The sequence below is a fragment of the Podarcis gaigeae genome (assembly GCF_964106915.1).
Source record: "Podarcis gaigeae genome assembly, chromosome: 3".
Classification (NCBI taxonomy): Eukaryota; Metazoa; Chordata; class Lepidosauria; order Squamata; family Lacertidae; genus Podarcis; species Podarcis gaigeae.
The window spans coordinates 33,849,205-33,875,748 of NC_139680.1; the positions used below are offsets into that span (position 1 = coordinate 33,849,205).

At 40.5% G+C, this 26,544-nt stretch overlaps 1 protein-coding gene across 12 annotated transcripts in view; it reads right to left on the reverse strand.

The window, feature by feature from the left end:
* The window catches only part of KHDRBS2 (KH RNA binding domain containing, signal transduction associated 2), a 330,858-nt gene that overhangs the window by 181,016 nt on the left and 123,298 nt on the right, over positions 1-26,544 (reverse strand). For 11 of the 12 annotated variants that reach the window (XM_083730719.1, XM_083730720.1, XM_083730716.1 and 8 more), the window contains exon 3: positions 19,564-19,680. The exons of the other annotated variant lie outside the window; for it this stretch is intronic. In XM_083730719.1, the coding sequence (XP_083586845.1) occupies positions 19,564-19,680 (117 nt within the window). The remainder of the gene's footprint in view (positions 1-19,563; positions 19,681-26,544) is intronic. 12 annotated transcript variants of the gene reach the window in all.

The following is a 26,544-nucleotide window of genomic DNA, read 5'->3' on the forward strand; positions in this document are numbered from 1 at the left end:
GCTATTTCCACATGTCCTTTGAGGCAAACTTTAAATAGCATAATAAATTCCAGTTCCTTGCTTAAGTCTCCCCAAACATTCAGTGCAACACTATTTCTTCTACTTTTCTCTGTGGAGCTGGAGGCATCTCTTCCACAGTGCTCTCTGTGGCAACTAAACATGAGAGGAGTATCTCAGAAAGAGAGAATGGCAGATGATGAGAACTATTTTCCAATGGCCACGTCCTTAGAGGTCATTCTCTTTGCTCCTGTAACTGCTTGCTTGGGTGGGTAAGCAGGCAGCCACAGCAAAGTAGTCACAGGTCAGAAAGCTCTGGGGGTTATCAACCCCGATGTTATATTATCCCAGTGGCAAGGGTGATGTGTGCCCCATATCAAAAAGAAGACAAACTGGGAACTAACTCATCTATCTCACAACCTACACAAGGTTCACAAATGTTTTTTGGAGCATATTCTTTCTGCACCCAGGGCCAGTTCCAGAGAGCATTAAGAGTAAACATTTGCCCAGACCTCAAAACTGGCAAAGGACCCACCACCCCGACATTGCTGCTATTCTTTTTTTGCATAAAGAACTCAAGAAGGACAAGATAAAGCATTCTAGGTCCTGCCTCTTCCAGGTTAAGGAGGCCCACTGTGGATGCCATGTCCAATAGCCCTCACATCCTCAGCCAGCTCTGTCTCCATTCTTTTCCAGCCATGCTTCAAAGGTATGGGGGATGGGCGGAGCAAAGAGTGCTCTGCACAATGATGCCACATTGGCAATGCTATTCTTCTAAGTTAAGACAGTCATGCTGTCAGGCTGCTGCCAGCGACTCCCGGCTGGTTGCCCAGGAATGTACAAAGACAAGGAACTGTTTCTTACCGTCCACTTTTTATTCAGTATTTACAGAGAGGCTGTAGAACCCAGCCTCTTGGATAATGGTGTTGTCCCGAGTGAATCTCCAACGCCCGTCTCTCCTACTTCCTCATTGATCATTCTCATCGTCTCTCCTATGTGTGCTGCTACATGGCCTCTATCTTTGAGCTCTTTGCTCTCCTACTTTCAAGGCTCGGCAGGTTCTGGGAGTGGAGGGGGGTCTGGAATGCTTTCTAAAGACACTGTGTCCGTCAGCTGTCACCCCCGGTGCTTCCTCCTCCTCCCCCTCCTCCCCCATTATTTTCTAACTTTCCCCCTCATCTGCCTCTGAGTTGTGACCTCCCTCAAACCCCTGTTGCAAATCTAAACTGTCTTTCTCTTCCTCCTCCCTGGAAGGGTCAAGCTGGGGAGGCAGTCTCCACCATTCCTCCTCCTCTCCCCAGTCCCTGACACATGTGCAGGAAACTACTGAATATATCATGCACTCTTCATGGGGAACTTGCATAGAGAACATACCAATGAGGCCCCAGAGAGCTGCCACAAGTTAGAGCTAGCAATACTGGACTAAATGGGCAGATAGTGTGACCTGCTGGAAGTCAGCTGCCTCTGAACAGTTAGTTCTGCTGCAATAGCCCAAAGAGAAATGAAAATGTTCTGAGCTTAAAAGGCAAATATATGACCTTTGCCTTTTGTACCATGTAATCTAGAATCTCCTTTGCACTATATAGATGGAGGGAGTAAAATACCACGAAGACACATATAAGATGTCTTTGTGTTTTTAAAGGCTGGAAGTGTCATGATTAATATAGGGGTTTTTTTTCTTCCTAAAGGTGAGTCCACCAATACTGAGAGTTAGCCTTTTGAAAATAATGTAATTTTTTTTTAAAAAAAGGAGTACTATTCAAGCATTCACAATTGTCCAGTCTATCAACTGATGAGAAGGTCATGACCATTTAAATACATAAAGGTTAAAAGAAAGGGGGGAGGAGAGAGAAACCTTTAAACAACTAATATTGCCTGTTAGCAATTTGATCAGAGGAAGTACTTGAAAAGAAGGAACTACATTGCCCACTTTTAGACCACTCTGTGTTACAGGAATAAAAGTCGAGAAAGTGCTGTGTGTAGATTATCAAGATTAAATTCCCTTTCACAGTAACAACGGTTATTGCTGGATGAAGGAACACTATTTCCATAATTATTACAAAATAAAAACGTTTTGGCCCCAATCCAGAGTTCCCCAGGTACAACAACAGGTTGCTAATGCTACCTCCAAAAGAAGAAGAAGGAAGGCAAAACCTCAAAAACATTGCAAGCAGAGCAACCTCTATGAAGAGTAATAGTCTTAATTGGGGGGGGGGGTGCCCCTAAGCATGTTTTAGTTGATAATCTTCCTCAAAGGCAGAAGATTAAGATTATTCTATCAAGGCAACATCTGTCCTTTAAGACAGTGCCTTGAGTAGTTGTTTAGTCATTTAGTTGTGTCCGACTCTTCGTGACCCCATGGACCAGAGCACGCCAGGCACTCCTGTCTTCCACTGCCTCCCGCAGTTTGGTTAAACTCCTTCATGGATCACTGCCTTGTCATGGCGAAGGGGCTTGAATAACTCAGAGAAGCTATGAGCTATGCTGTGCAGGGCCACCCAAGACGGACAGGTCATAGTGGAGAGTTTTGACCAAACGTGATCCACCTGGAGCAGGAACTTGCAAGCCACTCCAGTATCCCTGCCAAGAAAACTTCATGGACAAAAACAACAGTGCCTTGAGAGAGGAACCTTAATCTTGTGCCCCTAATGAAAGTTGCAACCAACAAAAATGCATTTTTGATCCAGTAAAGTCCCTACATTCAGTATGGCACCCATGTTCGTTTGCCCAAAGCGTGCTATTATCAGTAGTGTCTGAGCCTTTCCACAACATTTCTGTCACAAGCAACATTAGTGTGTGGATGCTAGTGGGTGGGGCTGCTCAGTGTTTCCTCCCTTCCACGTAGAGCAAGATGGGAGCAATAATGAGTGAAGTGGGCTTATAACTTTTACTGTTCAAAGAATTCATCTTTTTGATGTTTTGCATCCTTTTGGTCTTTTGTTGCTGCTCCTTTTTTGTCCTTCCAAAGTTAGTTCCAAACCCTGCTGAGTTGGGAAGAAAAGGGAGAAATTCCAGGCAGTTTCTTCCCTCTGGCAATGCTAATAATCTGTTGAGAACAAGGGAACACCACCATGCATTTGTGATTCTTTCTCTTCCCTATCACTGCTCTCCCCACACACTTTATAAACAGGTGATTTGACAATCATCCATCTGAAGCACATGCACGGAGTTCAGGAATCATGGACACCCACTCACATACCAGCCATGCTTCAATATTGGTCTCCTATGGAGGGCTTCTCAATGCCCAAGGCACGTTGAATCAAGACCTGAAAGTGATGCCTTTACAACTGAAATTGGTAGTAGGCGTGCTTCATGAAAAGTTCCATACCCATCCATCCTTGAAATGCACCCCCTCCAGTTTTAGTAATTGTTCAGCATGGGGAAAACGGAGCAAAAGTATTTGCCCACTCAGAAAGGTGGCTCCATAACATCTGGTTATACAGATCGTGTAGACAGTGATACATGCCCACTTCTCTTAATGGCACCAAAGCAGCTGCTGAAGAGGCCAGTGAACAAGAATGAACAAAAAGAGGTAAGGTTTTCAGGAACATTTGCTGAAAATGCCCAAACCAATGTTCACCCATGAAAACTGTTGTTGCTACAACTTTATTGAGTCTGATCATATGGCTAAGACTGCTTAATGGAGAAGAGGTTTCATGACTGGCTTAATAGCCAGTGACCAGAGGTGGCTTCCACTGCAAGTTGCTTGAGAGTTTGACCTTGAAGAGGAAGTACTCCATTTGAATTGAGTGAGGCAAGGGTGATTCCAGACAAGCCCAGCTGCTATACAGAGGTTGCAAGTGTTGCAACCTTATTACTATTTATAGCTCTAATATCACTGATGTGGAAAAAGGAGTAAGAGATTATCTAACGGACCAAATTAATTTGAAATGTGGCCTGTGAATGTTATTAAATCCAAGACAGCTTTTTTGCAAGAAATTGACTGTTTAACATTTTTTGATATAAAAAGACTGAAACTTGAAATAAAAACCACTTGTCAGCTCCTTATGAATCATTTAGTGATACCCAGCTTCTATTAAGTGAAAATTAATGTTATGCCTCATATTAGTTCCCCCTTTGTGAAGAGAAGTCTCCTTTGTATGGTTAGCTACACCGACATAGATTGCCAAAATAGAGCCCTAGGCAAACAGTTTGATGAGAAATTAGTGCACATGTGTTACAAATTAAGATGCAGTTTATCCTAGAATGTTTAATAGCAGTCTGTTTGAAATCAAAGCATGCCTCCTTCAAATGTCCAGTTCTTGTTTTGGGGCTATGGGTGGGAGTTGTTGCCATTTAATAGCTGTTCTGATTATATTTTGTTTTGATATGCTGTAACCTTCCTTGGGACCATTGGATGAAGGGAATGTAAGAAATACAGGAAGTAAATAAACAGACAGACAGTAGTGATGTAACTGATGCTCCGTATATGGAACTGTCCGGCTCACATTATTCAACCGCCTTATGAATCAAGTGCTGTTTCCTCAGACTTCTGCAGCTTGGGATGTTAAATGAGATTCTATGCATGGACAGACAGTGTTCAAAAGACACTCCCCACCCCACCCCCCTGCAAGCTACTTTGCAGGCACTTGCAAAGTGTTCTATTTTTTAATGCCAAGTCCTTACTTCTGAGGAATCTTTCATTAATTTCTGTGAAACTATTTGAGGTCCCCCCCCCTCCCATGAACAATATACTATGCTGCACACATATCATAAGCTGGTGGAGTTGCACAAGCCATGCATGGGACCCCAGACAAAACTATAATTCTGAGGGGTAAATGTGATAATATGCACCTGTGCACATGCATCAAAATTACAAAGTTGAATAAAAGTCTCAGAAAACAGATGAACTTTTTTCAGAATCATTGCTGAGAAAATTCATAAATACCAAGCTGATTCTGAATTGAGCCTTGGGCATTTTGCTACATGCATACAAAGAGACTGAAAGGAGCACTAGAAATTCTTCAAATCATTGTGGAATTCAAATACAAAAACCATGTTCTTCACTTATCCCGAACTGCAAAAGTTGGGATGAATTCTGCATAGAGACATTTTAGTACAGGACCTCACCTCTACTTTGTTTCTAAGCTTCAGCTGCACTCTACATCATTGCTGGCTAGTTTTAGCCAAGACTGAAGGCAGACATCTTGCTTCCTTACTACTTTTTATTACTTTCCCCTTGAAATACTTGGTAGGAATCAGAACCAAATGTTCTGCAGGGGTCTACAAATGAATATCCCTGACATGTTGAAAGGGGGTTGGGGCCATGCCCATCAATGCCCAGATCTCCCTTCATGTGGCAGATATCTGTGTGCTTACACCAATACATGTGTATGGCCCCTTAAACCTGCCAGTGTGGGCTGTGGCCACCCCACAAATCAGTATTGGGGGTAAAGAGAGGTTGCACAGCCCCACAGTGCTATTACACATGCTTTGAATGTGTGGCTTAGATTGCCTGAACCCCTACCCTACAGTACTGTGTAAACCGTCACATGTGGATTAGAGCCACGTGAATGAGGTAGATTTGTCAGGTTTCTGTTGCACCTGACAGCTAGGGACACATCCGAGTGCAATTTTCCTTGAACTCATGAGAAATAGCTAAGGTGAGAAATGGTTTGAGAGGGAACTGTCATGGCAAAGTCTTCCTCTAACAGCAGCCACAAAAAGAAGGTGGGTTCTCTCCCTGGGAGTCAGATTGTGGGTGGAGCTTTGCTTGTTATTTTGCTACTACAGTGGTACCCCGGTTTACAGACGCTTCAGGTTACAGATTCTGCTAACCCAGAAATAGTACCTCAGGTTAAGAACTTTGCTTCAGGATGAGAACAGAAATCAAGCGGCAGCAGCAGAAGGCCCCATTAGCTAAAGTGGTACCTCAGGTTAAGAACAGTTTCAGGTTAAGAATGGCCCTCCATAACGAATTAAGTTATTAACCTGAGGTACCACTGTATTAAAATGGCTGAATGTACTGTAGTTGGGAGTTCTAGGCCTAAGATGTGTTTGAATCCTAAAGCAGTTTTAAGTTCATTTTTTTAGAAGCAGTGTCTATGTTTATTGAATCTCTATTAGAACTGAGTCCTAGCACTATCCTTTTACACAAATGAATCACTGTGTATGAGTTATGCAAGAAAGAGATTGGATGAATTTTGCATACCTTAATCTCTCCCATGTTCTCTGAAGCGAAATGATAACTCACAGACAAATTCCCTGAGAAAGATGCTCATGCCCAAGCATATGTACAACTAATGCTTCATTTTTCCCCCAGACAAGATGCAAGGGAAGTTAATTTCCCCCCTCCTTGTTATAAATGGCTACAAGCTGAAGTAACAGACTGTGCACATTTTCTTTGAAACTGTTATCGAGGAACCACAAATTACTGCTGATTGTACCATAACTGTGCCAAGATGAAGTTCTAACTATAAAGTGATATTGATCTTGGTTAGATATATGAAGAAGGGATGTTGCAGTACAACAGTAATCAATCAGAAAAATAATCTAGAGGCTAATCAATGTCTCCGAATAAGGGGGCATTAATCCCTGTTGGAGATATTACAAATACAATCATATCTAACTTAGTTATCTAAATTCCACTCACCATCTTCCCTTATTATGTTGATCAAGGAATTGAATCACAGAAGGCTGCAACTAGCTGTTCTTCCAAGCCTGATACCCCTTTCCCACTATTCTATTTAATTGTCTGCACTGTAATTTAATGTAATGCTGTCTCAGTAGTGGCAAGCACAAGAATTTCTTGTAACAGTAACCCATTAAGGCATATTAAAAGTATTTATCATGGTTCTCAGGAGTACAGATAAACACAGCACAGGGGGAACTGGGATTTAACATAATTGCTGCAAATATTTCAAAATGGGCTCTTCAGCATTTATCTATATGTAAAACACTGAAAACAACAATAATAAAGCAAAGCACAACAGTATCAAAATCCAGAGTTAATGGAGTTCCATGAAAACAAATAAAACATTTTAGACTATAAATCATTGCTCTACAGAAATGCAGATGGGCAAGGCCTTCAAGGAAAATGAACTATGCTTCTCAAAAGACCCATAATATACCAGCATCATAATATGTCAGTTGTTTATTTCACATTTTTGTTTCTAGTATTATCATTCCATTTTTATCTAAACTTCCTATTTTTTCAAATATTTGTTGAAAGTTTCATTGTGCTGTTCTTCAAAGAAGACTTGATGAAGGAAACCGGGCAATTGACTAGCCCCTTTAAGGTTTGACTTCTCCCCATCCATACTTCAAGGCATTTGGTTCAATTACCTTCCATGAAAACTGTGTCCATACTATAATTGGCCGCAAAGCCTTTCTTTAGAGTTCCTACAATGACCCCATTCTCATTACAGATAACACTTCATCCACAACAATCTGCAGTATCTAACCAACTCTCTGGCATCTATGTTGTGACACAAATGGATCAGTTAAACAATTCTGTCTCAGATTCTGTCCAATGTAAGGAAATAAAACCTTTTTGCAAAATTAGGCAGCTTTGCATCAACTTGCAACTCACTTATTCCAGAACTTTACTTCTTTACAAAATACAAACAGGATGCAGGACTAAAAACAAGTACAACATACATGCAAGTAGTTCTCTTTGCTCTGAACCACTTTCTCTTCATATCTAACATACCAAAGGAAATTTAACCTGCATCTGCAGTGGCCATACTTCTTTATTATTTAATACTTTGCATGCTAAATCCTGGTAGTGAAAACAAATCTTGTGGCAGATCCTTAGTTTGCTTGTAAATATTACACGAGTAGTAGTATGAAGAAATACAAAAGTCTGTTCTAACATCAGATTTGAAGCAGGCGTTAGATGCTTTAGTTATCACCACTGTGTCACACAAGTAATAACATGAGGCTCTCTTTCAAAGCATCTGTTCCAGGGCTGCTGCAATTATTTGCCAAGTGTTCCCTTAGAACAATGTAATATTTTTTTAAAAAAGAACTCGCCCTGGAGTATGCAATTCCTCAGAGAAGGTTAAATTGCCCTCTTGGTTATTCAGTTTTGAAAATGCCACCACTAATTGCACTCAAATATTATACCACTTCATGAATCATTTCAGCAGGAAACATTTAAAGTGAAGCAGATGGCTTAATCTCTACTACAAATCCAGTATCATCCAGCCCTGCAGCCAGGCCCAGGAGTGAACAACTACACAACAGGGACTGCAGGCTCCCAGAGCTAATAGGCAAAATGGGTAGTTTGCACTTGACCTTCATTCACCCACGCAAGTGACTAGGAACATCTATTATAACAAATTATTTCTGTAGTCAAGGGAGACCATGACTAAACACGAACCTTGCTTCAATATAACACAAACAACATGAGTACAGAAACACATGTACAAAGCCCTGTATTTTCTAATCCCCAACTAGAGACAACACATCTTGAGGAGTGAAAAAACACCTGCTCCCATAAACACCGGGAGGAATCCTTTAATTTATTTATTTAATCCATTTATCCATTTATTTTTCACCAGCCTCATAAAAGAAGTAAAGCCTGTTTTGCACTGGAAGCACAAAAGTTGGTATCCAAAAATCAACTCAGTTCAACATGCCCAAGGTTGAGGCTCTGGCATAGGGTTATCTCAGCCACACATGCCTTTACAACAACAAATTTTCATGCCTTTACAGCTGAAAGGGATTTCAACAAGGGTGTGATATGCAGGGATGCAGTGAGCATTCATTGTCTAAAACAAATCAACAGAGACTGTACAGTGGTACTTCAGGTTAAGTAGTTAATTTGATCCGGAGGTCCGTTCTTAACCTGAAACTGTTCTTAACCTGAAGCACCACTTTCGCTAATGGGGCCTCCTGCTGCTGCCACGCCGCCAGAGCACAATTTCTGTTCTCATCCTGAAGCGAAGTTCTTAACCCAAGGTACGATTTCTGGGTTAGCGGAGTCTGTAACCTGAAGCATATGTAACCCGAGGTACCACTGTAGTCCAATTTGGTTGTTCAGAACAATGGGTAGTATCTGAGTTCTACTGCAAAAATAAAGAGATGGCATAAGGGCAAACAGCAATGTACTGCTGAAGACCCATGGGGGTAAAAAGGATCTTCAGCCGTGGGTCATTGACTCCCTCCAGCTATTTTGTGGCATGGAACCTGCTTAAATCTGCATTTTAAAATCAGCGAAGATGGCCATGTCCCCACTGATTTCAAGAAGCACACCTGGTTCTTGAGAATCCGCCACCCCAGTACAAGATCTCAAGTTTTTTTAAGTGCTCAAAGGAAATATGCGCTCTCTCTCTCTCTCTCTCTCTCTCTCACACACACACACACACACACACACACAGAGAGAGAGAGAGAGAATATTTGTGCATCCCTTGTGATATGGCATCATAAAATCTGCTGTTCAAAGCGCAAAAAAAGCCAAATACATCATGTTCAAGCCTATTGGGGATGTCTAAAGTAGCTTTTTGGATCCTGGCCAAAAAGAGGTGTGATTAACTCATCCCCTTTCTTTTGGCACATCCAGATAATGTTTTATGCTATTCCTGTTCCCATTTATGTCACTTGCTCATTTACGTGTGCTTTCATAACAGTCAATTATTTTGAAGGAAAGTACACTATGGTCTTTGCTCATGTTTGACTCTATTTTCTACATGGGGAAAGGCATTCCAGATAACTGTTTCCATATAATATGTTCATTTTATTTAAATCTCTGATTTTCCTTTCCTTTACAAGCTGATATCTGCTTAGACAAGCTGATATTTTTAATTCTGCTTACTAATTTCACAAGGGTTTTAAAAGGGATGTTTATTTCAATTATGCATAAAATATAAAAACACAAGAAAAATAAAAACAAAGGGATGCTTTATTGTGTTTTTATATGGGCTGGAAGCCACCCAGAGTGGCTGGGGCAACCCAGTCAGATGGGTGGGAAATAAATAAATAAATATTATTATTACTCCCTTGAAGCCTATATTTGCCATGTGGGAAAGCCACACAGTATGAAAGTGTTCTGGATCTTCCCAATCTTTGAAGACTTTTACATTATGCATTATACTTTCTGCAATCAACAGGGTCCTTACATTAGTATATCATAAAGATATCTGTAGATCCTGCAGCGTTTTCCATGCATATAGATATCTTAGCTGCTGCCAACAGCCATGTTATAAATTCTTTGGATTGCAGTTGTTGAGTATGATTGTCCCATATATTCAAGAGTGACAGCTGCAGAGTCATTTGTATAGAAGTATTTAGAATAAGAGAAAGCTCCTGATACACACGACATCAAAAGTTTGGTTGTTTTTTGGTTTAATGAGTGGGCACTCCCATCGCAGGTGAAAGAAATGTTCCTCCTGCCCCACAACCGTGCCAACAACATTTCTATGCCATCTTGGAACCTATATGGGGCAACACTGTCAGCGTTCAATGCCACCTAAGTGGAAGTTCTAGTCAACATTCTTCTATATATATTCAGACACAGATTTATATGGCTTAGAAGATCACATATTGTTCTATTTGCTCTCCACTATAGCAATCTACTATACTATACTATACTATACTATACTATACTATACTATACTATATGTACCATACTATACTATAATATACTATAGCAATATAGCGCGGGTGACGCTGTGAGTTAAACAACAGAGCCTGGGACTTGCCGATCAGAAGGTCGGCGGTTTGAATCCCCGCAACGGGGTGAGCTCCTGTTGTTCGGTCCCAGCTCCTGCCAACCTAGCAGTTCGAAAGCACATCAAAGTGCAAGTAGATAAATAGGTACCGCTCCAGCGGGAAGGTAAACGGCATTTCTGTGTGCTGCTCTGGTTCGCCAGAAGCGGCTTAGTCATGCTGGCCACATGACCCGGAAGCTGTCTGCGGACAAACGCCGGCTCCCTCGGCCAGTAAAGTGAGATGAGCGCTGCAACCCCAGAGTCGGTCATGACTGGACCTAATGGTCAGAGTCCCTTTACCTATAGCAATATATATACTTGTTTCCAAAAGTTTTCAGACCCGTCAGGAATGCAACTAATAAATCAAGAAATTCCCTGTATATAATAGAAACTACCCAATTTCCAGAAGCACCCTAGTTTAAGAATAAAAGTTCAAATTTATTAAGTTCACTACTGGCCTGAGTCTTCAAATGTGATTCACCGATAAAGATTTAAATCGGAGAGCCTGTAGCTAATTAAGGTTTGGGTTGCCAGCTATGACCCTACGTTGTTCCAAAGTAATAGGGTTTTTAATACTGTATAAATTCTGCGATCTAAACCTGTCTTTCTTTTTCCATTTTAGTATCATGCTGTGTAACACCATATCCTTAACTTTGAATGGGATCCCAGTGGAAATAAAGGGAAGCAGATAGGTGGTATGTGCATTGCCAATTTCCCTATGTGTTCAGCATGCACAATGTAAATAGATTATGATTTTTTTCGTAATAAAAATGTATTTAAATGATAAATTGGAAGGACCCACATAAGTGTTTGATGTAAAATTTCTTGTTCTAGAGTCATCCATTTATTACACACTTTTGAAATAATAAAACATAGCTGCTTCAATTGAAATACCTCATAACAGAGGCCCAGCTGTGACAGGCCTCTGCCTACCTCCATACTGTTTTCTATAGTAATTTTTCTTAACCAATCAAGTTATTTTCCCTTGAAAAACGTATTTCTTTATTAATTTTTGCCAAGATTTAAATGTATTTGGGCAGAGATACATGGAACGCATTAGAAAAAGATACCCAGTGGCGTAGCGTGGGTTGTCAGCACCCGGGGCAAGGCAAGTAATTTGCGCCCCCTAACCCGTGGATTTGCGTCCCCTAACCTCTGGATTTGCGCCCCCTAACCCTAACCCCCAGATGTTGCGCCCGGTGCGGCCGCCCCCCCCTGCACCCCCACGCTACACCACTGAAGATACCCCCAAAAAGCAATACCACCATCTGCATGGCAGATATTCTGCATAACATTGAGAGGTTCAGTTTGGTCCATTTGCATTTCCTTTTTAATCTTTTTGATCAGGGGAGCCGAATTCAGACAATATAATTTATTTAGGCTTTTATGAGCATGCACTCATGGATATTTAAACCCTTTGTTACATATAGAGATACACGCCTGTTTTTACAACTCCAGTTAGGCTTAAAGCTAAAATACATGATCATTGATATATTTATATTACTGCATAATACAAAAACTCCTTCAAAATCAGGTAATTTCCTGTGCTGAGGCCAGTAAGGATTTGTGTGAAGCACTCAATTAAGATAAAACTGAGCAGCACACTCAAGTTAGCCTTAGGTAAAGGTAAAGGTACCCCTGCCCATACGGGCCAGTCTTGACAGACTCTAGGGTTGTGCGCTCATCTCACTCTAGAGGCCGGGAGCCGGCACCGTCCGCAGACACTTCCGGGTCACGTGGCCAGTGTGACATCGCTGCTCTGGCGAGCCTGCACCAGCACAGCACACGGAACACCGTTTACCTTCCCGCTATAAAGCGGTACCTATTTATCTACTTGAACTTTAAGGGTGCTTTCGAACTGCTAGGTGGGCAGGAGCTGGGACCGAAAGACGGGAGCTCAACCTGCCGCGGGGATTCGAACCGCCGACCATACAATCGGCAAGTCCTAGGCACTGTGGTTTTACCCACAGCCTCACTGAAATTGATGGCATAGAATTCGTGGTGACAGCCAACGTGATCCACCACCACCTTACACCAAGCTCGGTGTATGTGTGTGGATTTAGAATCTGCAGCCACGACATTCTTGATGGCTATAGCAGAAGGTGGTGCATCAGGGCAACCCAGCCTGATCCCTGAAGCAACTTTTTGTGCTGGACAGCGCGGGCAGCTCCCTGTGCCAGTCAGCTCTGGCTGTGAGACCACTGGATCCCAAGGCCACTCAGCCCTTCCCCACCCTTTCAATGACCTGTTTTGGGGGCTTCTGCTGGCCTCCTCTGGCAGGGGGAGACACTGTTAGCAGGCTTCTCACCCTAAGGCCCATGCAGAAAGGGGGGCAGCCAAGGTACACTTGCTCCAGGCCTCAGAGGGCTAAGTTAGCTGCCGGGTGGGGGGGCTGCCAGGGACCAGCTCCTTTTTTGTTTGAGTTTTTTATAACTTTATTCTAACAAGACTCCTGCCCCGAACCTCAGTGGAGCTCTGTACATTTAGCAGCCAGTGGAACACTACCTCAACCAGCAGAGCTGAGCAGAGAGAGACAACTCTGCCCACTCAATCTAAATCCTCTTCAGTCCAGCATTAAGGAGTAGCGGTGAATTGCTCTGCAACTTAAGCATGTGTGAATAACTGCTTAGATCCAACAAAGTGTCAAATATCATGTTTTCCTATACCATATAACAATGATACCTGTAGGGGAAAAAATTAAAACTCTGCAGAGAGAAGTTACACAGGAGTTGGGTTTCTATCAAACTACTATATTAAAGTTGCTCGATTGCAAGTGAATTCTTTGTTCAAAATCCACTAAAGGAAAATACTGATAGGGTTTTAAGCGAAAGGGCTTTGAGGGGAATCTATTTCAGTACAGTACAGCCCAGGAAATGTTCAGTCCAACTAAGCCATGTTTTAGGGCTTATGGAATGTACTACTTATTATCGTGTCATGTTTTTGATGAACTCTGAGTTAAAAGTCCCTGCAAACATAAAATATATATGTGTTTTCAAAAATGTAATTGATTTTAAGTCTATATATAGTGTCATTTCCTGTGTTTTTATTGTGCAATATCTTTCAATGCGTTCAGAATACAAATGATCAGACTTGTTGTGTGGTGATCGGGCCTCCATGTGACTACATTCTGGACACAAATGTTTAAGAAAAGTGAAGTTATCATTGGCCGTTCACCAGTCCTAGACTCTTCCACCTATTTTCTCAAGACTTAATGCTGACCTGCCTTTAAAACCTTTCATAATTTTCATTGTAGCTGCATCTAGACTGGTTCTGACACAGGGATGGAAGGATGTTTCTGTTATTAATGGGAACTGCTGGTATAAGAAAGCCACCTCAGAAAAACCTCCTATCATCTTAAGCTTTTGAAGGGGATTGCTAAACCAATGGCTTTGCTGCCACTTGGTGGACCTTTGTGACGTACATGAGCAAACAACATATGTAGCCATTTAGCCCAGTGAATTATTACTTTATTTGGCAATGCCTATGACATATGACTCTTTGACTGATTGGTCCGAACCATGCCCCCGCTTTCACCAGACTGTACTTAACAAGATTATGTCCCTCCTTTTCATTTATGCATAAGGCGTCTCCCTCTCTGCTTTGGACTTAACTTGGTTTTCTATGAACCATTTTTGTTTAGTATGTTCAGTGTTATTGTATTTTTTATGTCTTAATAATGAAAGGTATTTAAAAATAAAGTCCCTGCAGACACAGAATAGATAATATGTTTTTTTCAAAATGATAAAATTTTAAGTCTTTATATGGTCTTATTTGCTGCGCTTTTATTGAGCAATATCTTTCAATAATCAAAATGAACAATTTAATGTTATTAAAACATTAGCTTTCATTATGAGACTGGAAGGTAAGTACAACTATATTTAATACAATGCTGCTAACATCTTCTGTTCCATGGGGCTCAAATAGACACTACTACCCTGTTAATGGTGGCCACTGTTTTTGCCCTAGGACAGCTCATGGCAAATGGAACACCTGTGATTTAGCAAGCCACCTCAAACATCCTCAGTATTACTTGAGGGAAAGCATATAATTTTTTAATCTAAATTCACAAACTACTTCACTCAAAGCTGATGGGTTTTAGTAACACAAGAGGTCATGATTAATGTGAGCACCTAGACATACTGTAAAATATATCAATGTTAGAAGAAACAAATAAGAGGTCTTGAGGTCTCAGAATGTGAGTGTGTGTGTGTGCTGTTAGAAAGCTAATGTAGCCATGTTGATCCATAAGGAAAAATCTCCAAAGCCTGTAGTTGGATAACACCTTTATTAAGACCCACCAGTGTCAGGAGCACCCTACATGCGAGTAGGGCTCTGATAGAGACCCGTGCCTGACTGGCATGTTCTCTCCTTCCTGCTCGTTCGGGAGCTTCAAAAGCATTCTCCAGCCCGAAGATCACAGTGACTGATAGCTCTGAGAGGCATCAGCACACTTCAGGATTCTGCAGAGTATTGGCAGTTCGCGTGACAGGCTCAGCAGTACAGCATTTTGGGTAAACTACTTTATTTACAGATAATACATTCGGAGCATTCTGACTTAGCTCCTTCCTCCTTCTCTTTAGACAGCAAAGAGAAAGAAGAAAGGACAATAATCCTACAGTAATACAAACATCCTGTCCCGTCACTTCCCACTATGTTAAGGTTACCAGACGCCCCCGTTTCCTGGGGACAGTCCCCGGATTTACAAATCAGTCCCCATACAAAATCCGTTGAAGTTGAAAAGTGTCCCTGGATTCATTGAAAAAAATCTGGTAACCTTACACTATGTGGAATGAAAACATATACCATCATGTGATAAAAAAACAATCCCATGACTGCAAGCAGGGGACAAGAATCCTAACATCCTCCCCTGATTCATGTACCAAGTTGTAGTCATCAGTGTAACCACAACAAAAATACAGATGTTATACACACAGTATACCCCTGTATATCCATGATGCCTGATGAAGAGTTCCTGAGAGTTTCCCACTTTTTCTTTTTACTTTTTGATTGGTTCTAATAAAAGTGTTACTCAAATGTGGGCTTTGAGGCTTTTTGCTGCTGTAACACAGGGACAACCAAAGTGGGGCCTTCCAGATGTTATTGGACTCCAACTCCCAACAACCTCAGAGACCAGGCACAAAGCTCAGGGATGAGTCTACTAACATCTGGAGGAAACCATGTTGGCTACCCCTGCTATAAATGAATAAAATATGTTGTGCCCCTTGTGCTGCTGCTTCTGATTTCCCTAAATCTGATAATTCAACACCAGGGAAACAATACTTTGGTGTGCAGGCCCTGTTGGCTGTGCCATCTGTAGCATAAGATAGGGAGGTGGTAACACAATAAGGGCCTTCTTGGTGGAAATGCACCAATTACAGAACTCTCTCCTGAGGAATATCAAGTCTATCTTCACAGTTGATATTCTGAAGTCCAGGCATTTGGATAATTAAAGCTGTAGGATTTGGGGGTTGTGGTTATGTGGGCTGCTGTTGCTGGATTTTATCTGGATTATTATTTGTTAATATATAATGGCTTTGGTCTTTATGTTATGCCATCCTGTGTTCCAGATTGGAGGAAAGATGGGATATAAACACAGGAAACAAATAAGCAAGCAAGCAAACAAACAAACATAATGTGATATGAAACACAATGGGTACTTTTCTTGGCCTCCCTAAATGTCTCCATTCATCAATGTCCAACTAGCACAGCTATTCCTATTAGAAGATAGTGTATGTATAGTATGTTGAGAAGTATAGCTAGCAAACATGACCAGGACAGTATAGGCGGTAGCCACCTCATTTACTTCAAGTTTATCAAAACAACTCTGTCTGCATACAAAAGTAAGTATTTAATCACACATAATTAGTAAGCAAAGATGTATCTTAGGAGAGGTAGCCACAAATATAATTACTAGTGATTGTTACCTTAGAAAACATGTATACCATATATGCAATTTCAGTGAATTGATGCCTATATATAAGTCCACTTGTAATCAGATTTCACTTGTCTATAGGTTTTTAATTGTTCTCTTTCATCATTTTCTTCCAGACTGCTTGAAATTGTTTTATGATGTGATAAGAACACAAGGTGGGGAGTAGAAGGGGGGTGGGGTGGATTGTAAGCCTGAATGTTTAAAATCTTCTCATTTTTAACTCTCAAAGAAGAGACGACTTACAGGTTTGTAATGCAAGCACAGGAATGACAAGCTTTAAAGGCATCATATGAGACAGAATGGTAATCATAGTTCTCTAGTTGGAGGGCCTGTTATTTCCACCTGTCAGAGGAACTCAATGGAAATTGGTTGTTATCTTATGATGGGCACAATTCCCTTCTGTATTCATCACATTAAGCAGCTTATATCTGATTTTGTAAAAACAAACAAACCATACTTGGCAATTTAGGCACTAAAAGTTTTGAAATTTGGTGCTGTAGCAGGAGTGGAGGGGGGGGAGCCAATAGGTGAATCAATGAGAAAAAAATATTTATTTCTCTCCCAAAACTCCACCCATCATCTCTTTTATTGTTTTAAATCATGCAGATTGTGGTTGATGGTTCTTGCAGAACAAAACATCTGGAGGGTACAAGGTTGGGGGTCTAAGACAATTCTTCTCAGATCCATGCTGTTCTACAAGATCACAGCTTTAGAGTGAGCATGCATCTTGAATTGATATAAAACTGGTGATGGGTAACTGGAGTTTTAGGATTAGGTGGAGGGTTCTCTTAATCACAGTAGAGTTTTTGTGCAGCTCCCATTCTTTTATAAATGGATCTTAGCACCAAAGTTTCTTAGAGAATTCAGTGATGGGAATTCCTATCTTCCTTCTTTCTCACAAAGTAGCAGTGTATGTTTGCGGGAGAAGTTGGTCCACGTGGTCAGAGTATATGTGCTGGATTCTACCCTTTGTATTACAATGCAACCAAAATTCAAATATTCCCCCAAAGTTGGATTCAGCCATGGAGGGAAAAGCCTATAGGCCCATTTTCATGGAGCTCACACATAACATCTAGTTTGGTCCTAAAGATGCAGGAACTTCCCAGTGAGTTGTGCCCATAACGAAGTCTCAAGTAGCTTCTCTTTGCTAGGCTCTATGCTAGCACCAACATCTGCAATATACTCTAGAAACATTATCTGGGTGAATTAATCATTCCTGGAATCTTTGCACCAATGAACAAACATGTCCATTCATACTAACAGCATCATATTTAATGTCCCATTTATTTTAATCATATACTGTAACTTTTAAAAATATGTTGGTTTTTCTTTGCGCAAACTAGCAACAAGAGATAATAATATAGCATTAAACAGACTGATGAAAGTGGAATCTTAATGATCCCCCCCTCTCTTAAACTCATTGTTTCTCTTCTATTGTGTTGAAATGAATGACGGGAGTAACTGAAAGGTAGAAGCAAACCAGGATTTCTGAAAGCAGTGTCAGAAATAACTGAGTGGAACTGCTACAACATGCCAGGCCTGGGACACAACAATACAGGAGAGTGATTGGAATCACTAAATGCAGGCACTGTGCCTGCTTCAAGAAATGTTGCCTTCATTTATACCTGATCATCTTAAGGCAGAAACGGGAAACCTCTGACCCTCCAGATGTTCCATCATCCCTGACTGTAGCATTGGCAGCAGGAACACCTGGAGGGCCAGGGAAAGCAAAATAAAGGACATCTGCAACCAGCAGCCCTTTTGCTGACACCACCTTTCAAGGGAGCAGAACAAAAACCACAGCAATCACGTCAGACTGGATGAGGAAGCCAGCTGCCACAAAGACTGAAAATATCTAGCTGCTAAGCATATGCCTGGAAGCCTATCTCAGTAGTGTGTGTTTTCGTGTGTGTGTGAATTCTCTGTGGCCATTGCTGCAGAGCTGGTCAAAGAGCAATACAGGCATGGGGATTGGGCAGTGTTTGAGAGTTATAAAAGCCAATGATACCACCTGACTAGAACAGAAGCAGGAATACCTGTTGAACTGGGGACAGCACTCTGAAGGACATTTGCTTCCCAGGATCTCCCTTAGCTGCCACAAGCATCAGGGCTGGGGAGAGGATTTCAGCTGTCACTGGTCATCCATTAGCTGCTATCCATCTAATAACTGGGAATCATGGCTAATCCAGTTACCAGACCAGCAGTGGCAGTAGTATTGTCAGCAAAAATACGGTACTTGGTAGACTGGGGTGACAAGTTAGAAGAACATCTGCCCCTAGGACTAACCACCTTTCAGGAGAGCAGAGCCAAGGGCCCTATGATATCAATGATAACGCTTAATATTCCAGGTCTCTTATTGTCAGGGCAATATAATATGCTTATAAATCTGATTGTGAACTGCTTTGAGAGCCATTGTAACTGAAAAGTGGCATGCAAGTATTGCAAAGCAAAGAAATATCTGATCATTGGCCATACTAGCTGGGGCTTATGGAAGCCAAGAGATGTCTAACAACACCTAGAAGGCCAGGGCTCCTCACCCCCGCCTTAAGAAGGAGGGAAAGGCAAAGGGTGTGATTAATCAACCAGATGATAATTACGATGCAGTCCAAGTTTCAAGATGTTGTCAACTCAGTTCCAAGTTCTGAGTTTCATGTAACACAAATTCTAGGAACATGCATAGCAATCATGTTATACACCGTACCCAGTTATAAAAGATTCACATGGATCCTTAATCACTGCAGAGAACATTTTTAAGTTGCAATGATGCACATTATGTCCATAAAATATGTTGAGGTCTAGACTTCAGGGTGATTCCACCCACACCCCCAGTAATGTTCTTTCTCCTCAAAAATATAACATTATACAGATTTTTTTCCCTACAATGTTAGATCACCATAACCATTTAAATACTCAGCAAATGACATATTACAATGACTTTGTCTACAGTCGATATGGCTAAAAATCAAGAGTTGGGTACAATACCTTGGCTTTGTCTCTCATAGAACCTTTCCCCAGGATTGACATTTTTGCACCTGTTTCCTCTTGTAACCTTTTCAAGGAATTTCCTCTTGGTCCAAGCAATTTGCCCACAAAATTAAACTAAAAAATAAAACAGAATAGGGAGGGATGAAAGTTAGAAAACGTTGGTTTCTGGAAGTGCAGTACACATTGAGAAGCAATATATTGTAGATGGTATACTATTGAGAACAGAACAGCATCCTCAGCTTGCAAAGCACTTGCAATTCCATGGATGTGCAAAGTGGCAAGAAGGATTATAATGTTTCCTTCCCAAGTCTGTTTTTCCCTCTTCAACTCCATATTCCAACTGCATTTCCCTACTTGATCACCAAAACCATTGCAGAACCATGATAAGGGCAAAAGCAGTGTTGAGGGTTTCAGGGAATGTAGGATGTCATGGACCGGCTGGATGAAGAGGAGGCACCAGCTGGGAACCCCCCCAACCCCGGGAACCCCCTCCCCCAGGAGAAGAATGCTCTATCTTTCATATCTTCCAGAATATCTTCTAAACTGGTCTCATAAATTTGCTGAGTAGATATTAGCTTGTACAAGGGGAAGAACAAAATTAGATAGATCACCAGTACAAAATGATTATCATCCTATTTTTGTAAAAAATATTATGGTAAATGCATTGCTGTTATAAATGTAATCCTTTTAATCCTACAAAAGCTAGAAGCCTGCCTTTAGGAACACAGGAAGCTTCCTTATACCAAGTCATTACAGCATGGTCTGTACTGATTGGCAGTAGCTCTCCTGGCTTTCAGGCAAAGGCCTCTCACAGCCCTACCTGGAGATACCAAGAAAAAGCATGTGCTCCATCACTGAGCCACAACCCTTCTCTTGAAGAGACTGGTGCAATATTTGACTATTTGACTATATCAACCACCGGGTGTTCTAGAGACAAACACAGACGCAGAAAGCCCATATGCTGGCCCAGTTCCATCAAACAGATGGCCAATGACTCTAAGCAAACTTCTTTCAGAGTGCAAGACCATACAGATATAACAAGCTATTCCCTCTGTTTTCAGTCTAGTAATTTTCCATTGGAATTTGGTAACATGTGGCATGTAAATAAAGGAATTTAAAGAAATGTAATTTCCCCCCCCTGGTTAAATAATAATAATAATTGTGCTCCATTTTCAATGCAGGGGAATATAATGAAGGCCTCCAGTGGGAGGTATGACTGCAACGTCTTTTCCTCTCTTACATATATTTATTATTCTCTAAGTTTTAAAACAACAACAACAACAACAACAACAATGTTGCATTGTATAATTTTTGTGTGTGTGTTTATCTAGACAGATTGTAATCAGCTTTTGAAAAGCAACCAATTATGTGGCTGAATGCATCTCTCAGGAGAGACACTCCACATCCATATGGAAACTTAGGTCCTCCTCCTGGTAGATGCCATTATTGCATCACTTAAAAATGGCATTTTGAGCAGGATCTCCCCAGCATATTTAAAATATAGAGGGAAAAGATGCTTCATGTGATATTCTGGACCCAAACCATTTGCTTACAGAATGGACTTACTGAATAGAATACTGATGGTAGAGCGTCCCAACCTAGCTGATTAAAAAAGAAAGACAGACTGGCAAATATTCACATATGTTACATCTCCAAGAAGCCAAATTATGGTTGTTGTTGTTCTTAAAGTTGAACTGAGTTTTCACGAGTTTCCATTTTCACATCAGAACTTGCCCTTTGGCATTGTAGACCTTTTGTACGATCAGTGGGCAAATTATGCAAAAGGAAAAGAAGGGGGGAGCAGCGTATTAAGAAGCTGTTTATGCAAATGTCGTTCAGTCTCTAAGCTAGTTTCAAAGGTCTAAGCCCAGGGATTCTCCAGATATTACACAGCTCTTTTGAAAACATAACCAGCAGCTTCCAAGCCCTGTGCAGATACATTTGTTTTACATACATCCAAAAAAGGACAGTGAAACTGTTTTGTGTACTTTTCATTCAGTTGCACTTTTCCTTATGTAAATTCCTATTAAATTTTATCCAGTAATATTTCAATATAATTTATATACAGAAATGCACTCCATATTTAGCAAACATACTAGAAAATTCTTTTGTGAATTCAGACATCAATCACATTGCTATATTGGAGATTGATTCACCAATGAAAGAAAACAGCACCATTCTATTTTAAGTCAAAGGAGATTGTTATGCTGCAAGGTCTATCAATGGTTTCATGAAACATTCTTAATTACATGATCAGTCTGTATTATGTATTATATATAACCTGGCCAACATCCAAGTTGGAGGAGACTTAATTATTTCAGAAATTGTATATCAAAATCTAATTAAAGGATGCATTATAATTCACTGGAATTTTGATTTCATCATTAATAGCAATTATAATTAAGGCAGCACTTACATAGTAATTTGCATGTTCATAACGTAGTGCAAACATTAATTTTCTTATTCAAGTCATGTTCATATTCAAAGGAAAGTAGTTATTTTAATGTGACTGATGTGCCCATACTCATTAACATAGCTTTAAAGAGACAGCATTTATTTAAAAGCAGTTCTGTTTAATCTCAAGGCAATGTACAAAGTTACATTTGCATGCCAAAGTCCCATGACCCCACAGTTCCCTAGTGAAAAAACAAAGCACCCGACAAGGGGATTTTTGGTAATGTTGCAGGGAAATGACCAGAAAATGGGCAAAGTCTGTTCAAATATATCCCACTTTCTGCTCAAATGTATCCTGCTCCATCTCCAGATTTGCTCTGTAGAGTAGGGGGACCCCCCCCCGAACACATTTATGGGGCATATGGGAAAGAAGAGAGGGATATTGTTCCACTGCATGAGGAGAAAACAATTTGCTTAGTACTATATGGTGTGCCACTCTATATACATAATTCATTTTTATTTTTTATTTAAATAAATTTATACATCACTTACTCAAACAAAAGACCCATATGCAGTTTACAAAAGTCTCTTAAGTAGCTTCTAAGTTAGAAGTTATAAATTAGCACCTGCAAATTCTTTGTACAGTGGTATCTCGGGTTACAAATGCTTCGGGTTACAAACGCTTCGGGTTACAAACTCCGCTAACCCAAAGTAGTTACCTCGGGTTGCGACCTTTCCCCCAGGACGAGAACAGAAATCATGTGCCAGCAGCACAGCAGCAGTGGGAGGCAGTATGCAAAAGCACACCTCAGGTTAAGAACGGTTTCAGGTTAAGAACGGACCTCCGGAACGAATTAAGTTCGTAACCTGAGGTACCACTGTAAATGGGTTCTCTTGTGTTCTCTTTTTTGGAGATATGCAAGTGGCCACACTTCCAAATAGAAAAGCTCAGATAAAGCCAAAGTATTTTCCAAAATGGGGAAATAACTTGACTTAAATGGAGTCAACGTGAATCAGTTCTGTCCACGTCACACTCACAACTGAACTACAGTGCGTAGGTTCATTGGCATGTGGTGTAGTCATTAGCACCAGAACAGGTGCAAAAAAGAGAAGAGGCTTCCCCCTTGCCACTCCAGTCCTTAGAACATCACCACAGTGAAGGTCAACAGGTAGGAAGGGAAAGAGGCTGGAAGAGTGAACGTTTATGAGTAAGTGAATGGAAAAGGGGCAGAGAAGAATGGGGCTTGAGAGGGTGGAAAAATTCTTCTGTGGTTAAGGCAAGCGATTAAATCTCATGAACTTGTATTTCTGAACCAGGAAATATGAGACTCATCGACCATTCTCCTACAGATATGATTGTGTTGAGTGCATGTGTGTAGCATGGGATAAGTAATAAGGGAAACAAATTGGGCCGTAGAGGAAAACAGAATATAAGAATAAAAAGCAGAAGATAATAATGTTCATGAAAATAGATGAATATGTGTGTGTGTGTGTTTATGGTCTGTGTTCCTGTTTCCCGTAAGTCGATTCTGCCCTGTTCATACATTAATCTGTATATTGCTATTTTTTAACAAATGTTTGCCAAAATTATGCATTTAAATGCGAATTTCTCAATATACTTCCTTTCAAAATGTGCCTTATTAGGTATACTTTGATAGATTTGAGCCAAGTACTGCATTTGAACATTTGGAAAGTATGTGGATAATTAAGTTCTGATAGGCACATTAGTCTGGGAAGTGTGGACTGACTGGGTTGATTTGTTTGGAATTTGCAAAGATTGAATTCCTCAAGCATATCTAGTATGAATTTACGCATATGTTAATATTTCTTAATGACTGTGTACTTGCTTATTTTTAGTCTGTCTGATGTATCAGTGGGCGGCAGCTGTGAAGGGTGATCTATGGACAACTGATCTGTCCTCAGAAATATTTATTTATTTTTACCGCATTCGTTGGATGTGTTGCTGTTCACTTGTGGGGAAATACCACATACTGGTGACTTAACACCACATACGTACAACAGGAAAAGCCCCGGTGCAAAAACTGAAATACTGTTAACTATTAATAGGCTGATTAATAACATCCAACATAACCTAGCACATTTCACTTGTAACTTTTATCAAAAGACAGGATTTGGCTTTCAGTTTCTAAGAAGATTAAATGGTTAATACTCAATTGGCTTCTAAAATAACATTACAGGGAGCTTCACTTCCATTGCATAACAATCCTCTTTCTGCCTTAATATTTATACTTGATAAGACAGTATTTAGCAAATTGTACATACTAGGACCAACTCAGTGACAGAGGTACCCAGATCTTACGTCAACAAAAAGGGATAATGAATTAAAGAGGTTATATTAGCGTTTCCTGAAAACCTAACATTTCCTTTAGCTTTAAGCTTCAAAACCTAAACCTACAAAAGGATGTGTTTGAAAGGAATTCAGGAACCTTTCTACTCACATAACAGTGAATGTAGTGAGGGAATAAAGCAGGCTTTACTAGAGACGTTCAGCTAGTCTGCTACATTCCATTAAAACTGGATGGGATTGATTTCCCTGAGTGAAAATGCAACATGATTTAGGATGGCATCAAGGTAACACTTTGAATTAGTCTACCACAAGAGCGGGGAGCTACAGGGCTGAGGGCTGAAAAGTGGAAGCTCCAGGCCTTTCTGTCCAGCCCACAGGGCTCTCACTAGGCCATGCCCTCAAGTTTGTTTATTTACATTATTAACTTTCATTAAAGATGTCTGGAATTTTTTTTAATGCCAGCAATTAGAAAATAAATAAATAAATTACAAAGCTAGATTCTGGAATATACAACTAGTGACACTTGCTTTTCCTAATAAATTATGTCAAAAATTAGGGGGCATCTTATACACAGATAATGCTGAGGCCATTTTCTTAAATCTGAGTCCCCCCAAATAGGTGGGAATCTTATACATGGGGGCATCTTATACAAGGAAAAATAAGGTAAGTAGCATAGCTTCCTTCTTCCTTTCTGTTCAATGGAACTGGAATCTTGTTTACAAGTCTTCATTAATATTTGTGCATGCAAATGTATAGTGCATCGGTGTTACACTAGCTTATGCAGTATCATCTTAGCAACCTGGAACAGGAGTAGTTTCTTTGCCATTTTCCTCATTTTCCCCTGGTGTTTTTGTTTCTTTAAAAAAAGGTTTTGCATTAAAAGCTTGCATTGATAAATTAACTAACTAACTAACTAAATAAATAAATAAAAGCTTTGTTTACTTACTTACTAAATTTCTATACTGTCCTTCATCCGAGAATCACAGGGCAGTTTACAATATAAAAGCACAAAAACACGAAACATAGTAATGCACACACACACACACACACACAGGCCACAGACTGTTTAATTAACCGAAGGACCAGAAGAAGGCTTGAGTATGTCCTCGAACGCTGATAATGCTTGCTTTCCTTTATGGAAAGATGGAGAGGTACGGGTGAGGTAGAAACATCTGGTTTTTCTATGGCTGGCTTGTAGCTTGTTGCACAAAGGTATGATATACTCCTTGTTCTGCCCATTTTTTATTCTGGTTCTGCTCACCATTCCTGTGTAGCTTGCAGAAGGTTGCCAGTGAGGGAATGTGGTTTATCCACCGTAAACTACTGAGCACTCAAAGTGTAGTGGGAGAGCATTTTTTTTAATGCCATCACTGCCATCCTTGTAGTCCACTAGGTTTTACACCTTTCTTTGTGGGCTTCCTGTAAAAGCGACTCAGAATGTGTGAAACCTTCCCCCCCCCTTCACTCTCCTGCAAATAAATTTTATCCTACCTAATGGTTTTAGCATCCTTTAAAATTCCTCAGATGTTTTGCCCCAGTAGGAACCACCAAATTAATCTCAGATTTCACTCAAGACAGAATTCAGTGGCAACAACTGAGATGAGAATATCTTCCCATAGAAATTTCACATGTATTATTAAAACCTGTTTCAGTCTCTCCTGAAATTCAGCAGGTGCTTTACCTAAAGGGAAACCCTCAGATTTATCCCAAATTCTGAGTCAATTCTAGTTAAACATATACAACAACCATTCTGAAAGTCACAAAGGGGGTTTTAAATAAATAAATGAATAAAATTCAGCCTAATAATGAAAAATACCATGGCAGAATAACCCACAGGAATCACTGCACTAAGCAGTACTGACAGCCATATCTCAAATTTACTTACACAAGAACTAACATCATATTGATTTACATGGGACTTACTTCCACTTAAGTATGCTTAGGATTGCATCTTATTGAGACAGGTGCATTATTATTTCCTTGGTACTGTTTCCTGATGGTCAGGGACCCCTTGGCTCTCATCTGAAAGCAGCAATTTGTTCACTTTCATATTTCATAACTTCAAACTTCAAGCTTATAACACAGTTAAAAGGTTTTGCCTTACTGAAAAAAAGGGGCTTATATGCATTCGTGTCTGCTTACTCCCAAACATGAAAACCTCCAAACTAAGATCCTAGTCTGTGATCGGTGAAAAGACTGCTGCCAAACCTTGAGCTAAGACACATAGTTGCCTTTACAGCAAACTCTGCTTACTTTCTGACATGATGTGCCTTTTA